The 18,394-nt window shown below is 33.4% G+C and overlaps 3 protein-coding genes across 4 annotated transcripts; 2 read left to right on the top strand and 1 right to left on the bottom strand.

Annotated features, from left to right (window-relative positions):
* The first annotated feature begins 1,152 nt into the window (after positions 1-1,152).
* Positions 1,153-5,133, top strand: LOC122585053 (CASP-like protein 5A1). The gene is made up of 3 exons (XM_043757152.1): positions 1,153-1,810; positions 3,230-3,362; positions 4,759-5,133. The coding sequence occupies exons 1-3, from the start codon at positions 1,566-1,568 to the stop codon at positions 4,948-4,950; spliced, it is 570 nt and encodes a 189-aa protein (XP_043613087.1). The 5' UTR covers positions 1,153-1,565; the 3' UTR covers positions 4,951-5,133.
* A 1,624-nt stretch (positions 5,134-6,757) lies between these two features.
* Positions 6,758-9,851, top strand: LOC122585283. The gene is made up of 8 exons (XM_043757405.1): positions 6,758-7,044; positions 7,637-7,714; positions 7,822-7,889; positions 7,979-8,119; positions 8,280-8,321; positions 8,657-8,766; positions 9,054-9,155; positions 9,257-9,851. The coding sequence occupies exons 2-8, from the start codon at positions 7,638-7,640 to the stop codon at positions 9,383-9,385; spliced, it is 669 nt and encodes a 222-aa protein (XP_043613340.1). The 5' UTR covers positions 6,758-7,044; position 7,637; the 3' UTR covers positions 9,386-9,851.
* Positions 9,852-10,591: 740 nt separating this feature from the next.
* On the bottom strand, positions 10,592-14,808 carry LOC122609389 (double-stranded RNA-binding protein 6-like). Of its 2 annotated transcripts, XM_043782442.1 has the most exons (4): positions 14,424-14,808; positions 11,849-12,068; positions 10,922-11,750; positions 10,592-10,741 (listed from the first exon to the last, which is right to left on the bottom strand). In XM_043782442.1, exons 1-3 carry the CDS (start codon positions 14,667-14,669, stop codon positions 10,930-10,932), a joined length of 1,287 nt encoding a protein of 428 aa, XP_043638377.1. In that variant the 5' UTR covers positions 14,670-14,808; the 3' UTR covers positions 10,592-10,741; positions 10,922-10,929. The 2 variants fall into 2 exon arrangements, with proteins under 2 accessions (XP_043638377.1, XP_043638373.1); XM_043782438.1 differs by having other exon boundaries at positions 10,592-11,750.
* Between the last annotated feature and the right edge of the window lie 3,586 nt (positions 14,809-18,394).

Below are 18,394 nucleotides of genomic sequence, written 5' to 3'. Positions count from 1 at the left end.
AAGAAAGGGATAATGATCTGTGGATGTAATGAATTATGACAAAATATCTATGTTATATATTGATCTAGTCGGGGGTTTATGTTATGTAACGAACTTCCAAAAAACGCCCAAAAGATGCATGTTACCTGCTAATCTACAGGTTGCAGGTCACCAATTTTATTTCCTTTTATTTTTTAATTACGTGACGTGCTGAGTCAGTAATAGTGTCCATGTTTTCATTTTCTAAACTTCGGCACACCTTTTCTTTGAACATATAATCCAGGTGCAAAGAAGCTTTTCACACACATATAATCCTGGTGCAAAGGAGCTTCACCTTTTCTTTTTAGTCTCACCTCCCTTTTGACTTTCTAAACTCCGACTATGAATCTTGGATCAATTTTAACAACATTTTTGCTTTTTGTTTTGCGTGTGTGCTACACACACTTTCTACAAGCAGCAACAACGGAGTCAAACCCCCCGCCTCTTGTCGCTACTGTTCCACCGCGGTGATCTTACCATTACCGATCTTCACAACCAGATCTTCACGGTCAACATCAATCCCAAACAAAAATATCAAGATCTTGACAAAAATCTAAAAATAATCAACACTAGATCTACGAATCGAAGTTTAATTAACAGTTGAACACCTCATCGTCTTCTTTCTTATGACTTGGCAAAAATAGATTTCAAAGTCCATATCATGTTTAATGGCGTATCATCACTGGACCGCAAAAAGTTGTTCTTTTTCTTAATCTAAATCTTCATTTTTGTATAATCAACTATTAAAGTTTTCACCTTTTTAAAATTTGACCGCCATAACCTATGAAGATGTACGGGTGGTTGCCGCTGGCAACGGGTGGTTACACTAATTGGTGGCAGGCGATGGTTATCAATCTGGAAGAAATGAGTGACTGGAGTGGCGGTGGTTGAATTGGGAGTAAATGAGATGAGGTTGAAAAATATATGTATAAATGAGATATGCATACATATACATAGAAAAAAGCCTTGGTCAAATGTTCACGTCACAATTATTAGTGACTCAGTACGCCACGTAATTAAAAATAAAAGGAAATAAAATTGGTGACCTGCAACCTATAGATTAGCAAATAACATGCATCTTTTGGATATTTTTTAGAACTTTGTTATATAAGATAGAACCTAACTAAATCAATACATAACATATACATCCGAAAAGAAAAGGTAACAAGAATATACATATTTAAAGATTATTCGTACAAACAACGCCGTTAGCCACTTGTATCCATCACCGGCGACAATTTAACGGTCACCAACGACTGACTAACCATCCTCCCCCTTTCTACTTTCCCAATTTCACCATCACTAATATATCACCACCATTATCACTATTACTCTGTCTCTCTCTCTCTATAGATATATATATAAATACCCCATCAAATTTTTACACTCATTTCCAACTGGGTCACAAAAAGATTCAAACTTTAACCTCAAATCCATTAATCCATCCATAAATATTTCTGGGTTTTAATTATGAATCGATAAAGCTTCATAAAAATCAAGAATTACTTAATATAATATAATATATATATATATAATAATATATAATAATGAGTAATAGAAGCAGGCCATTTGTGCATCCATTTGATATTGAAGTTAGGAGAGAAGAAGGGGAAGATGAAAATGGTGGTAATGGGGTTTTGCCTGATGATGTAACTGTTATAATGAAAGATGTTCAAGGGATGCCTGGAACCCCAGCTGGACTTATTTTAAGGCTTCTGCAGTTTGCATTTGCTGCGGTTTCGGTTTCTGTTATGGCTGCTACTAATGACTTCCCATCGGTCACTGCTTTTCGGTATATGTTGGAAAGATTATTGCTTTTATATTTGATTGTTGTTTTTTTGTTATAAATGTTGGTGATTATGGTATCATGAATTTGGTTTTTTCATATGTTTGATTATGGATGATAATGTTTGGAATGCATTCAAAGCATTTAACTTTCAAATGTTGATTTTTGTATGTATGTGGGGTATTTATATAAGGTGCTATGCAAGCAACAATACAATTAAATACATACAATAGCATTATTTGAAAGTTAGATACCTGCGATATAGATTTCGTGCTATAGCTGGATATTTTTCCTGGTACTTGTCCCTAATGATATATGCGTGAAATATAGACTAGTGAAGTGAGTGCTTTATGATCATATTTGAACAAGTCATTGGAAACTTTGAGGGTGATTGGGATCTACTTATTTAAGTGGGCGAGCAGTTTTGAGTATTTGGAGTGGCTTATATGTAAAGCAGATAAGCACTATAAAATGGGAGATCCCAAATACCCTCAAAACTGTGAATCAGATGTTTGAACGATAGCTTTTTAGGGGGTGCTTGTGAATTGTTTCTTGTAAAAACTGGTTATATGTACAGTTTTTAGTGTTTGGATAGGAGGAAGCTGTTTATGATGCCTTTGAGGGTGAGACCATCTCCAAGGTTGCCTAGTGGCAAGGCGTCCTGAGACCCAAGTTCGAACCTCATTTTGGGATGGCTTGGTAAAAAGTTAAGAAAACGATTACGTGATACCTAGCCACGTACATTAGAGTCAAAGGCTCAACTTTCCCCATGTAGCCTGTATAGGGATTCCTCTCCGTTTACTCATATTTATATTTGAGTGAGAAATAAGCATTTTGGGAGTTTGTTTTTAAACTGTTTATAACTTTATATGATCATTGCATTTTGTTATAACCAAAGCAAATCTAAACAGTGTCTGCTGCATGGCAGCACTTCTAATTAGTTTAAAAACATAAGCAGTTATAATAGCAATCCCAAACACCCAATTAGTGCTTTTTGAAGTAAAAAAATAAGACAAAATTTTTAAGCAGATTTCTTGTTTAGTAGAAAAATTGCAAAATAGCCAATCAAGGATCCCAAATTTGACAACGTGGGGTACCAAAACTTTCTCATTCATCAAATGGAGTGAAAGTTCAGTTTTTCAGATATATGGAATTTTTGTCAAAATTGGACTATATTTGGGTCCCAATATTTTGTCAATATATGTACATATACTGCTAAATTTGTCCAAAATTAAACTTTCACTCCTAAAATTGTAAGAAGAAGAATTTTCACCTCCTTTTGATGAGAGGAAATTTTTTGGTATGCCTCATTATCAACTAGAGATCTTTGATTACCTTTCTTGGCAATTTCCTCTTTGTGATATGTTTTGAAATTAAGGGTATTTTATGCAATTAGTAACATAATCATCACATTTTTTGTACTAGGTATCTTGTTGCAGCTCTTGGCTTGCAATGCTTGTGGAGTTTTTCGCTTGCCATTGTTGATATTTATGCTCTTTTGGTAAAGCGATGTTTAAGAAATGCAAGAATTATCAGCTTCTTCACGATTGGAGATGCGGTAAAGATGCTTACTTTGTGTTTTTTTACTTGTGATACTCTTATAACTATATTTATAATAAGTATGATTAAAAACTTCTTTCCCCGACTAAACACTGCTATCGATAGCATAGTTACCACCTCCATATTCGTGGTTATAATCATGGTCTCTGTATTCATTGCTAATGATTTGATTATCAGGTGTTCTTGTTTCATATTAGACCTCAAATTCTTTGTTGTGATCTTTTCGGGCTTAAAAGACATTGTACACTAGCCTAAGTTTACATACTTTATAGTGTATTATCATAAACCAGGAATATTGTAAAATGCTTAGAAATGCTTGTGGAGTTTTTCGCTTGCCATTGTTGATATTTATGCTCTTTTGGTAAAGCGATGTTTAAGAAATGCAAGAATTATCAGCTTCTTCACTATTGGAGATGCGGTAAAGATGCTTACTTTGTAGTTTTTTTACTTGTGATACTCTTAAAACTATATTTATAATAAGTATGATTAAAAACTTCTTTCCCCGACTAAACACTGCTATCGATAGCATAGTTACCACCTCCATATTCGTGGTTATAATCATGGTTTCTGTATTCATTGCTAATGATTTGATTATCAGGTGTTCTTGTTTCATATTAGACCTCAAGTTCTTTGTTGTGATCTTTTCGGGCTTAAAAGACATTGTACACTAGCCTAAGTTTACATACTTTATAGTGTATTATCATAAACCAGGAATATTGTAAAATGCTTAGAATCCTATTGTACTGCAATTCAGAATGAAAGTTACTTTAACTTTTTCCTATTTTTTTCTGTGATGTTCCACAAGATTATTTCATATCCACTAACAGATGATTTCTTATCCACTAACAGACTTTTAAATTCAGTGGTTCCTATAAATTAAGGTACGCTCGTTTAGGTCAATAGTAGGAGGAGCAATTCAATATGGGATTGGTCTCTGAAGTTCTTTTATTTTCCCATCTCTCAGAAATTTTAACGACTTTTCCATTATAATGCACACAAATGGTTATTCAATGTCTTATTTGTTTGATATATTTCTCTGTACTTCACGATATTTGTAACATTGTATTTTTTCATCAAATGATTAGGCTATCAGTTTGAAATCAATGAGTTTCATACTATCATGTGTGGTCAAATGCCCCTTTGAGGCTTTGATGTCTATGTAAGTGAATTAGATATTATTAAAAATTTAGGTTCGCTCTTTAATAATGGGTTTCTCATCTATAGTTAAGGTAGTTTATCTTGTTAAACATGAACTCCTTACTATGCGTTTAGTTTATTTTCTGTTTAAGGCACTTAAGAACTCATTTAGTGGCTAAGTTTACATGTTTATTTATAAGTCATGGTCTGCTTCTTACCTAACATTTAGAGCTCGTGTTTGTTTTTTTGCAATGCAGATTACATCTACTCTTACATTTGCTGCAGCTTGTGCGTCAGCTGGTATAACAGTTCTCATTAGCAGTGACTTGAACAACTGTGCACAAAACCATTGCACCAGATTTGAAACCTCAACGGCTATGGCTTTTGTTACCTGGTTTTCGGTTTCACCTTCATTTTTCTTGAATTATTGGTCTCTGGCATCAAGATGATGCTAAAGATATTAGCTGATGATCAGCTGATATTTTTGACAGATGATAGCACTAAGAATTGTGAAATGCTGCACGGTTTGTGATTTTCTTGGGCTTATGCTTTTTAGTGGAAACACTTGTGTAAATAGAATTTGAGATGAGTTTTTTGAAATATTGATATCGTTTTTCTGGTGATTTATGATCTGTCGATGTTCATCTAAATCGCAAATGTCCAGAGTTCTTGTGTTCTGTTAGTAAAGTTATAGCTAACGTGCTATAGTTCATGCCACTAGCTAGTATAGCACAACAATATCAGTTGCAGTTTATAATCTTGAAGGTTTGTAGTTTATTGGCTAGACGACTACGTTAAAAAGGAATTTTTTTCATCTCTCTTCTACTTTTACAATCCATAGAATCCTGTCATTCCTCCATGCAGCCTTTTTATTTTAGTCGATATATTTTGGATTAAATCATGTATTTATATATACACTTGTAATCAAGTGTCATTCGTTTTGCAAGTCTGTCTTTAAATTTACATAGCAAGTCTGTCTAGAGAATTTATATAACTTTCGAAGTTTATTAGTGAAGAAAGGATGTTTATTAGTAGATGTTTGTTTGTTAACACGTTGAGATTGGAAAACCAGTTCGAAGCATACAAAGCTGAAGTCACACACTGAACTAAAATCGTACCGTAGACATGAACTGTTTCAGATTTAAAAAGCTGTTTTCTAGATTTTAAAAAATGTTCTCTTTATTTTAGTTTGGTTAAAAGATGTTTCCTTTATGAGATATGAAAAAGATGAGGGTGGAAATTCACTAATTGAATGTTTGAGTCTGATTTGACATACATACTTGTTGGAGGTCATTTTGTGATCAATATATTTATTTTTGAAAAAATCTTATATGCTCTTTAGTCTTAACGGCACTCATGTTGTCTTCACGCCATCTTCTTCTTCAATTTGACACATGATAAAATAGATATCTAACCCCATGAATGTGAAGTGTAGCAAGAAAGTTAAATGATGTTAACAATATTTAAATTAACCCTTTTATTTTTAGGTAAAAATATGATTGTTTTGCTTAATATCCATCTTTGACAAAATCGGATAGAATGATTTGTTGTTTAGTACTAACCTGTTATCCAATCAAAGACCAAAGCTTCTACGTACGAGTTGTAAGGTTTAGGTTTGTATGGGTGCCACACTGACATTTCTAATGGAAAAAAAACACCTATATTATATTATAAATCATATAATCTCTTGTCAAAAAATTTGGAAACATTTTGGTTCCTAAACATATAACTAATTAGATAAATGAAAAATATATTTTTTTTAAAGAGAAAAACACATTCTTGACCAAATAAAATACAAATTTTTAACATAAATTATCGTCTCTTCTAATATCACCAACGCAGGTGAGTATGACGGTGGAACTAGAAGTCATATGTTTTCGTTAGTCAACTATAAATTATAAAATAATCTCGTGTCGTCATGTATCGTATGAACATATTTCTAATAAGTTAAAATGGAAATTATAGAAAAAAAGATGCACTACTAACTAGCCGTGCACATATGTCAGGTTTTGAGCCTTTTGGCCGACTTGGCACGAACCGGTTTAGTCAATGGGACTAAAAACTGGGTTTGACTAAACCTGAACCGGTTTAAACCAGGTTTCTAGTCAAACTGTTTTTTTAAAGGTTTTTATCTAGTTTTTTTTTTCACAATACCGAAATTGGCACCTGGGTTCAAAAACCCGAAGGGCCAAACTGGTTTCTAACCGACGGTTTATCCAAAAGTCAAAACGGACCAGAGTTTTCAAAAATTAAAAAAGGCAGCCAAAGTTGCACTGATAAGTTTTTAACAAAAGGTGGCCCAAGGTTTGCAAAAACAAAGGATCCGAACTCCTTGCAAATTTTTCCGATTTTTTAATTAACTGTTGTTTTTTTGAACATCCTATTATTGTAAAATTATAGTACTCGTATAAATTTTGTTTGGAAAGACCGATTTCTCGGTGAATAAGGCTTGTATACTCCGAATTACTGTATTTCCGCTTCCTTCGGCCGCGGCCTCTCGTTCCCGCCGGCCTGGATCCAAGAAATTCCGAGCAGAAAAATAGGTGTGATTTTTGAATGTCCACAATCATCCCCACTTGTTACATTTATCTATGTATGATAAATAAATTTAGCCTAATTATGTGTGTTTTACTTGATTCTTTAATTTAGTCTTGTTTTTCCTACAACTAATTTAAGGGAGTGTTTTGCCTAGCTTATTTTTTGAGCTTGTTTGCTTATTTATTTCCTATGCTTATTTTACAGTTTTAAGCTTATACCTTATTAGCCATAAAATAAGCCACGCAAAATGGAATAACAAAAATGGGCTTACTAAATAATAAACTAGGCCAAACACCACTTCATTTTTATGTTTTGGGGATTATCCTTTTTTAAAGCGTAATCGATGTAACGTAGTTAACGAGTCGTTTATCCAGTGACACTGATTAATGAATATGTTCAGGTTTTTCAATTTTTGATTCTAATGTGTCTCATCTTTGTGTATCAATAAAAATGGTCAGGTTTTTGGTTCTAATATGTCTCATTTTTGTGTATCGGTGTAAAGTAGTTAACGAATGTCGTTTATCCGGTGACACTCGTTAATTAGTATAGACTAATTGAAAGTTATATCAAGCAATCACAATTACAATATTTTTGCAGAATGAAAACGTCAGAAACTATTTTGAAGTCCGAAACTAAAGGCAAATTCGTCAAGATCTTTTCACATTTCATGGAAAGGTTTGTACACGTTTTCTGTGTATTTGGTCAGCGTGTGTTTTACATTAAACCTTTTTTATGTGTTCTGATAGCAACTACATAGTCTTAACACGGTTGTTTCATGCCAGGGTTGCGAAATTTGAGGAGCTATCTGCTGCCGGGAACAGATTGCTAGTCAGCTTCCGCCAAGGACTTGGTGCGAGTTTCTTGGTTTGTTTTGCAGATACTTTGTTTTACATATGTATTTAATATATTGATATTGGATCTCAATATTTATATGCGTAGAGTATATCCGAAGACCCTCTATTGATAAGCCGTCGGAACTCCTTGAAAAGGTCATAAAAGCTAACTATACTGATAGGATGCAGTCCTACATTAAAGCTGGATATGTACACACTTACACTAGGGCTGAAAATCTCAACAAGTGTAAGTGATCATGAAATCTTTTTAACTTTGTACGCATCTATTTTATATTTTTTATGTACTATGCTATGCGTTTTTTGGACTACATACTGGAAATGCTCTTAACCGGAAATTAGGTGCTGACTTTATCTTTATTCCATTTTTGGTGATGTGCATACTGAAGTGAATACAAGTCATTCCCAGTTGTTGGATAATGCAAGTAAAGGTAACATTCCTTGTCTATTTTGGGTCAACTTTTGAATTAAGCATTTGGTTGTGATTTTCAGTGTTTAACAAAATGGATTTTTATTCCAATCATCCGACGGTGAACACATGATGTTCTTTAAAACGTTATTCATATAAGATAACTAAGAAGTTTTGTGGAGTTACAACTGAAATGAATATAAAATGATAGTAATGGGTCATTTGAACACGAGAATGTTACAAACATGTGTTGCAATTATGACGGGTCATTTTGAAACAAGAATAATGCAGAAATACAACATATATTTTGTGACGATGCACTTAACAGAAATGGACCTAATTTTTTTATTTTTGCAGCTAAAGACATCATCAATGAACTTGAATGCCTTGTTGAAGAAGCTAAGGTGGCATTAGAAGCGGCAAGTGAAAGCCTGCAAGATTATAATCTTGATTTGGATCCTGAAGAGGTAGCTTGATGTCATTTTATTTGCTGTCTGCTAAATTATTTTTACGCTTGTAGAATCTTTCTTTTTAAATTTATTGTTTTGATTGTTTTATGGCATCACAACCCTTCCTCTGCATTTGACTCCGCTTGTTGAATTTCCTCTGTGTTTGTCTCAAGTCGATCCACACTGCCCCGTTTGCAGTAGAGAATTTTATCAATTCAAGACAAGTTTGTTATTGTCTGTTTCATTTTATTGGTTATGAAGAACAACAAACATATTGTTGATCTTGATAGTTGATGTCATTGCAGGATGCGGGTGTCTCATGTGTCCCTGCGGTACCAGGAGACGTTGATTATGCCATCATGTTAGCTGTAGTCTATAGCATGGTGAAACAGGATTATGTAATGCAGGTAAACAAGCTTATTCACCTAATTTATTCTCATATGTTCCCAGACATATGTTAGGACTTAGGAGTATAATCCAAACTTTACATAATGGTTGGTTTGTGCAGGAAAAGATTGTGTCTGCACTTAATCTTAAGACATCATCAGGAGAACTGGAGAGCTACTGCTTGATGTGGTCACTGCACCCCTTTGTGAACGATGAAATTGTGCATCAAGCTTGGAAACTTGTCGCATAGCCTTTTGATGCATTCTATGAAATTTCTTAAAAAGATTTCATTTAGTTAGCACTTAGCAGTATATACAAAGTGGATATACAGAAGCAGTTGGCCTAAAGGTACCAAACAAGGATCCACAATCTTGGCTTGTGAGTTCGAGTCTTTTGAAGATATGGAAGGGTGAGCTTATTCGCCTTTCAAAAAAGATAGAAAGGAATTCAAAGTGAAAGCTTGAAATGCTGCATTGAGCATTGAATGGCAAGTGTGTATGGATTTTTATGGATTGGATTCAATATAAACAGGTGATTAAAGCATTCTTTAGTGAAAAGATTAGTTTAGATTTGTGAATTGTGATAGCTAGTGTAGATGTTTGGCGCCGTTCTAAAAAAAAAAGGTATTAGATGCTTGGCTTAATATCTAGATATTGATGTTTTGTATGACATGTTAGTATCATTTAAGCTGTTTTTAAGCTTTGTGTGTCGTGAAATGAGATTTGAGATTACACAAAAAAAAACTGACAACACTCCTTTGGTAGCAATGTGCCAATGTAGCATTAGATGCCATATGATAATTTGATTTCACATACACGGGTTTTCAAATGAATTGATATAATGTTATGTTCTATGCACAAAAAATTAAGCAGGTATTCCGAGCATATGTAACTCCACATCCAATGCACGGATAATGTTTTCTATTAACGTGTTAATGAACTTATAACATTTCAGTCTATGATTTTACGTTCAAGGTAATAAAAAACGGATTCCACAGGGATACCTAGTTAGATGCTATACTTGTTTCCTCAATATAAACGGTTATTGCATGCATAATGTATTGCCATAAGTAAAATCCTTGCACTTGAGTCTTGACAGGGTCAAACAGAGAATATAAACAATCACATTCAAATCACAGATCACATCCACAATCACCAGAATCCATGAAATGAAACATGAAAAAGGTTAAAAGAAACTATGCGTTTTCATCTCTGGCGAAGGGAGCAGTTTAAGCTTTGATGTTGATCATTTTAAACACTGGACAAATATACTACTCAGATTTTCGTTAACCATATCATCACACACAAACCAAAATAAACTCTACTTTAAAGAAAGTTGGCATGGCCAACAAACAAAGATTGCAAGAGATGACAGCACCAACATTTTAAACCGATTTCTCCCACCAATAATCTAAATATATCCATAGATCAACGCAAATTATGAACATTCTCAATCATAAAGCAGAAAACAAACAGATCATTAGCCATTGCATCAAAGGGCTTCACATCTTGTACATCTCAAACTAAATTAGACGGCAAATTGATCATACTAGAAGGCAAAAAAGTGCGCCAATACCTACACCTAGTTGTCTGAATTTCCAGCATCTCTGCAAGGATATGTACCCTTATCACAAAACGTACATGGTTGATGGTCCATAACCAACATACTAGTCGGGCCAATAGTTAACACTGACAACGGGTTCATTAAGATCTTGAAACAAGATATCCTACATTTATGTTGCAGAAAATAAGAGCTAGTATAAAGAATAAAAAGGCAGTAATCCTACCCGATATATCAAATTCGCAGATCTTTTATGTTCTCTACCAGACTCGACTCTTGTACTTTCCTCTCCTCTTTCTTTAGTGTCTGCAACATCACTGGTACACAACTCTTCTCCTCTAGTGATACTGGTGTGGCACAAGGTTTCATAGGATCTTCCTTGACTTCTAGTGACGCTGCTGATGTGGTTGTAGGTTTCAAAGGATCTGTAGCATTCAACCTGAGCCCTGCATTCACCTTCTCTTCTACTGGCAGTATTGGGGTTGCCACCACCTTAATGGAAGTTTTAGTAGCTTCAGGAGCTGAGAAAACTGGCACAGCTTGTCGGATGGTGACAGGAGGTGGTGCACCATGCATGGGTGGCCTCTGAAACTGTGGAAGAAGCTGATTATGCTGCATATGTGGCGGATTACAAGGTGGGGCAGAGAAACAGGGAATTGCATTACGTATAGTCACAGGTGGCGCCATTCCATGATGAGCCCTAAAGTGTCTCACAGGAACATAAGGTGCTGCTTCAGCTGCAGGGAACTTGTGGGGTCGGGCTGCATTCAGAGTTTCTGTTTTTGTGCAGGTTTGGACATCATTCAATATGGTTGGATCAGGCCTACTTTGAAGGTTAGTTTTTGGGCATATCAAAGGAAGTATTTTTGATGATGTGGATGAAGTTGACTGTGCAGAGAGTAGTTTTGGTTTTGGCGCTGGAAATTGGATTGGAAAGGGCACATTAGACATTTTTGCCTTTAATCTAAATTTCTGTAAAGCACGAGCCACAGTGACATGTTCTTGCTCCTCGAAGTTCCCTTTTTGTAATGATGAATTTTCTGATTGCTGGGCCACTAAATGAACAAAAATATAAGTATCACTCGTGTATGTAAAGACAATATACGATACTTTAGCCTACCGACTACTTCAATATAAAATATATATGACTTACTGAATTTGAGAGAGGACCAAGCTGACATGGCGGCATTTTTTTCAGCTTGCTTCTTGTTCTTTGCTGGTTCACCTGTAAATATGCAGCCAGCTAACTCTAAAGTGCAGGTGAAAAGAGGGAAACGGCCAAAACCCGACCTGAAGGTTGTGTATCTTGGTAATGACGCTCCTACTCTTTGAGAAACTTCTTGCAAAAGGTTCTTGTACACCCCTGTTTCATCCTGTCAGTTGGAAAGTTCAGCAGGGTAAGCAGAGTTTTTAAGCAAATCCCTGCTTTTTAGTGTAACATATGTATATACCAGCTTTACATGATTGCTTACAAAATATTACAAGTACTCCATATATCTAATAAAATAAATTAGTTATCACATATAGTTAAATGTACAGAAAAAAGAGCCATCACATTTTGCTACTTGCCCTCAGGTAGCAATCATAATACTCAAACTTATAACCATTAGAAAAAGGTCCCTACTCTTTAAAACCTTTAAAATATTCGATTTTCATTCGACAAAAACAAATGGCTTCAAAAAGAAAACCACAAGAAAGGTTTTACTCTTTCATGGTTTTGTCCGTCAAAGTTATATATAAATCACAACAAACTCAAATTAATGTCAGGAACAGTTGGAAAGAATAAAAAGAGTAAAGAAAACAAAGAAAGCCGAAATATACATTCCAGTTCTCTTTCATTTTTTCCACCTCAAACCACCATCTACGGCTTTATATAAAACCGATACAATCTTGCTCATTCATGATTGATGATACAATCTGCTGAATGTCTGTGGTTACATCAAGTTTCACTTGATAAAATATTAGATATGTATATAGCAATCTAAGTTGATCATGCAACTTGGTACACAACCTGAAAGTTCAATCAAACTAGAAGAGAGGGAATCTTCCATTACATATGGTTTTATCATACACATCAAGTTTTACCTAAATACAAAAACACCAAGGAAATCGCCACAAAAGCCCAACAATACGTGCCAGTTTTAAATATATTTGTTCCCAAATTGACAAAGAACTATATGTTCAATCAAAAACTTGTACCAATAAGTTAACTGTTATAATAAGTGAAGTAAACATAATCAAAACATAATAAGCACAGAAATTACCGTGATATATGCATTCCATTTCTTAACTTTTCCATCATATGTGAACCTAAGTATGCAATAGACCATCATTCTTTTAGTCTAGCCTATTTACAACTAATTCTTGTAACCTCCCCTAAGCTACGCAAACTATTTCCAGTTCCACTTAAGGAAACATATAATCCAATATACCAATCACAAAAGTAAGTGTTTTCCAATGTATCTAAATTTACCCCAAAATATTCTGTATGGATCTGTTTTAAAGTCTGGTACCAGATATATCGAACTTCCAACTATAGCTATTTTTTTTTTGTAACCGATTACTTCAATACTTCTCTATCAAACAACCAGTATTTTAGCTCATATAACATCCATATAAGTTACTACACACAAGTCATAAGACGTCAAATACATATATGAGACAGCAAGTTTCAAAAACACACAATATTCTAGTTGCTTACAAAAGCCACATTATTACTGTTGTCCATATTCAATGACTTCCTCATCATATAACCAATAAATTTGCTAACGTGTCAGCCGTATAAGTTACCACATCATCAAAACATGTATTCCAAGTCATATAAAGATCTAGAAACACACACTATTAAGGGAGCGTTTAGGTGAGCTTATTTTTTGAAGCCATAGCTTATGCTTCATTCCAATAAACCCAATTACGGCTTATGCTTATGAGCTTATATCTTCATAAAAACATCTCATAAGCTCTTAAAAATAACCTTTATGACAACACCTTAAAACGGCTTATTAGCTCATACATTTTTTCAACCAAGTTATACATATACATATACACAGTTACACACTACCACAACAACTAAAACCTCAAGAATACACCAATAACATACACAGATAACAATTATACATATATTATCTAAAAGGTCTTATTAGCTCATACATTCTTCAACCAAGCTATACACGCGCGCACACACACACACCGAAGTCCACAACAACTAAACTCCCCCAAAAATTTACCAAAAAAAAACAGACACATACAACAATTTATATCACCATTTATACAAGAAAACAGAAAACGAAACAAAGCCTAACAATTATACATATATCATCATCATTTAAAAGGGCTTATTAGCTCTCATACATTTTTTGGGGGAGTGTTTGGTTGAGCTTATTTTTGAATCTCATTGCTTATGCTTTATTCCAATAAAAACCAATTAGGGCTATGCTTATCAGCTTATATCTTCATATAAACATCTCATACATTTTTCAATCTAGCTATACATTAAACACACATGTATATCATATATATATATACTACACATACACACTACCACAACAAATAAATATTTCCCAAATATTTACCAAAAATGTACACATACAACAATTATACATATATCATCATTTAAAAAGGCTTATTAGCTCATACATTTTTCAACCACACACAAACATATATATATATATGTATATATATATCAACATTTTATACTAAAAAAAAAAAGAAAGAAAGAGCAAACTGACCAAGATTCTAGCAGCAAGAGAATTAGAAGGACCATTATTAGCAAGGGCATTAAGTGCCACCTCAGCAGCAGAATGTTCAGCTTGTCTTAAAGTAGTACAATAATTTGGGCATTCATATGTTTCGCCGTTAAAGTTAACCACCGCCTTAAACCTCGGAGCATGATCTGGGCCTTCTCTGATACATGTGTATGATGGCAAGTTAAAACAGCTCCTTTGTGCCAGCTCTTGCAGCTGGTTTTTATACATTTTTTTATATATTTTGTATATCTATAGGTGAGGAGGAAAGATTTTTGAGAAATGGGGGTATGTTTGATTGAGATATTTTTTGATGGGTGGATTTTGGTTTTTTAGGGTTTTTGATTTTGGGTTTTTAATGACATTGTGTGTGTAGTGATGTTTGTACAGACTATAGATATAAAAAAAATAAATTATATATAGGGGAAATAAAATAAATAAAGTAGAGTAAGATTTTGTGAAAGGGAGAGGGGAAAGTGGAAGGAAAGGAATTGTGTGAGTGGGTAAGTGTAATTTTAGAATGTGTGTCATAATGTTCGTATCGGTATCCGGTAATCAATAACGTTGCAAAAATTGGGGGTTTTAACCAATGGTCTCCTCACTTGGCTTGTTGGCTTGGGTTGTATTTTGAGCTCACTTTTGGCTTATGACTTTTATTTATAAAAGGAAGGAGCTTGTTACGGTCGGATATCAATTTAAACGGATAATGTGACTCTGATGCGTAACAACAAGGGAAAAAAAAAAGTGAAACATTTGTTGGGAGAGGCTTAAGGTGTGAAAGTTGGAATATATAGGGTATGAGTAATACAAAATATGAACCTTATACTTATTCGTTCGATTTGTTTCCATTTGATTTAATTCGATTCAATAATGTATCAAACCTTAAGGCACGTTTGGTCTACAAAATGATTCTGGAAAAAATAAAATTTGTCAAAGAAATTATAATATTAAGGAATGTAATTTAATACAATGTTTTTGAGTTTTTGCTCATTTAAGTGATTAGTAGAATGGGATTTTTTTATGTTTGAACAAGAAAATAGATTAAGGATTGAAGTTCGATTTTAATTCTATCAGTTTCCATCAAATTCCTATAAGCCAAACACGACCTAAAAGTATTTTTTTTTTCAATCAATGCATGAACAACAAGATTGTAAAGTCAATAATGCACAAAGAACAAGAGTTTCAACCTACACACTGAAGTTTATAATTCAAATATGAGCACAACATTGATATCATTATTATTATACTCGACTCTATGATTTTACTTTTTGCCAATGACTAATTTAGCCACATTGTCACCAGCTAGAATCACACTTCATGTAGTTTCATGATGGAAAATACCTTACCAATACAAAAAATCGTGTAAAAAGGATTATTACTAATATAGATCTCGTCAAAATTCTTATCAACATCAATACACTTTAATGTTTGCCAAAAGACTTGCACAAATTCTTTAATGGTAAAATTGCAGTCATATTAAATTGGTTTTTAATGTTTTTGGAGTACAATCTTGAATACAAAAGCCATTATTGCCATGAACAACCCCAATCCCTTTAATGGTTTTTCTTTCTTCCTTCCTTCTTCCCATCATATACATATTGTATTGTTAATCTTAAAAATTAAAAAGAAGCAAAAATCCGAACAAATAATTGAATTCAGCATTGAATAAATTCCAACTTAATTGATCATGTGTTAACCATGTCACATTATTGTACCTTAGTGTTACACGACTACAAATTGATCATCGCTTTTTTCTTCTAATTTTTTAAATTGATCAAATACTATTTATAACAGTGGGCCTTACAAATATTTCAATAAACAAATGATTAATGTCATCTAAATGTATTTGTTGTAGAGTCTACATAAACTGACTCATAGTGTAAACAACAAAAGCTAAATCAAGTGATTCAAGTCCTGTGTTTATTGGAAAATCCAGCTTGCCAATCGGATATCTATACATGGATAGATCGTCAAAATATAGACCACGAGGATCAGAAAATTTCAATGGGTTTAAGTGCTTAACATCCAAGAAACCAAATTCAACAAGTTTTGCTTGAGTCAACTTATTTAACTCGGAATAATATATATCATTATCAGGGTAATGACTCTCAAACCTAAAATATAATTGAGAAAGCCCAAAATGTTGATACTGAACTCTTTATGCAAAAAATCATTCTTAACTTGATTGAAGTCTTGATCATATAGAGGCATAGAAAGCTTATAAAACCATTGTCAGCTAACTTGTTCGAAACTGTAAAAAAAGTTTCCAAGATAAAAAAATTTATTATCAGGATTAGGAATTCCAAGAGGCATCTTCATGTATACTTCCTCATCAAGGTCACGTGAAAAAAAAAAAAAAAGAAAAAAAAAACATTATTACCATTGATGAATATTCTTTTTTGTTCATCTCATTGATGAATATTCTAGCGCTTAGTAAGAATATTTTATATGTTATATGTAATTAAACAATGAACTATGAAGGTCTTTAGGATTGTTTATCTTTTAAGTAGTAAAATTTTATATATAATCAAGGAACTAAGCATATTTGAGTCTGAATATTATTTTACAATTATTTAAGATGTTAAAACTGATTTTAGCTTGATGATTAAAGCATAACAACTCATAATTTACAAGAATAATAGCTTTCAGATAACAACTTTACAAAAATCGTTGACCGTTATGTGTACTTTAATTTGTTCCATTATCATCTATGTCAGAGATCCAAATAAACTGCCTATAACAACGTGTTGTTGTGATTTGTGAATGTGTGAAAGCAACGTGATAACCTTTCAAATTTGTCAAGGCCGAAGCCCACTAATTATTTTCCATCATCGTTCGTAAGAGTATTAGACTGCCCCAGTTGACTGCAACTAGTCCACTAAAGCCCACTAAACAGAGGTCTAACGCACAAGCCCAAGTGAATTAGTTAGTGCCTTTGTGATATATTTAGGGTCTCCGAATTTAGCAAGAATAATCGATTATTAATCATCAATTCAATCGCGATTTTGTTTCTTTCTTTTTATAAGAAAAACAAAGCTTAAAAAATGATTGAGAACTCTATTTATTGGTTCACATTTAAACCAACTAATTAATCTGAGAATAATGAATAACTTTCATAATGAAAACTATTGTACAAATATTAATCATTTAATTTCACTAGTAAGGACCCTAAAAGTTTATGGGGTTTGCTAAATACAGCCCTTAGGGCTGTGTTTAAGGTGCATAAATTATTTGTACATTTATCTTGAAAATCAGGGGGCAGACTTTTAATATGGAAGGTATAAGTTTTTTTATGCACGTTAAATACAGCATTTCACAAAGTTTATCCTTCCAATTAAGCTTTAAAGAAACTCTCTACAAGTTCAATTATAGTGTTAAAGCATATCAAAAAGGATCACGTTAATTTTAGTAAATCATGTTTAGAAAGTTCTCTGATTCACACATGTTATTTTTGTAATGAAGATATCCATCTTAAAGTTTAAGTAAGACTTGAAAACGTAATCAGATTGTCCTTTTCTTTTTACTACATGATTATCGTTTTTCATTTTCGCAGAGTTATTAAAGCTAGGCTATCATATTTTAGGATTTTAATATTTGGTTTTTGAACCTCCTTTATACAGTTATTGTTCAGGGTCCGAAAACCCAACCCAAAATGCCCCTGAATTTATAGTGTTGGAATGAGCCTGGGTAGTATAGCTATTGGCTATTTTCACAAATCACAATACTGGTCACTAGTGTGTTGTACTTGTCATATATTCATATGTTTTGTGGCTGTATATATTGTTATCAATGCTAAATGTGTCATAATTCTATGGAGGTTATACATAAACTTCGTGGACTATAAGTCTATAAGTCTATAATATTCTTGAGAATTTGAGATGGCATATATCATTATGCGGGTTGTCATATATGATATATCGTATGTCTCCATTATGGTAGTAAAATGAGTAACTATA

The sequence above is a fragment of the Erigeron canadensis genome, chromosome 1 (assembly GCF_010389155.1).
Source record: "Erigeron canadensis isolate Cc75 chromosome 1, C_canadensis_v1, whole genome shotgun sequence".
NCBI lineage: Eukaryota > Viridiplantae > Streptophyta > Magnoliopsida > Asterales > Asteraceae > Erigeron > Erigeron canadensis.
This window is presented reverse-complemented; position numbering and strand designations above follow the sequence as displayed.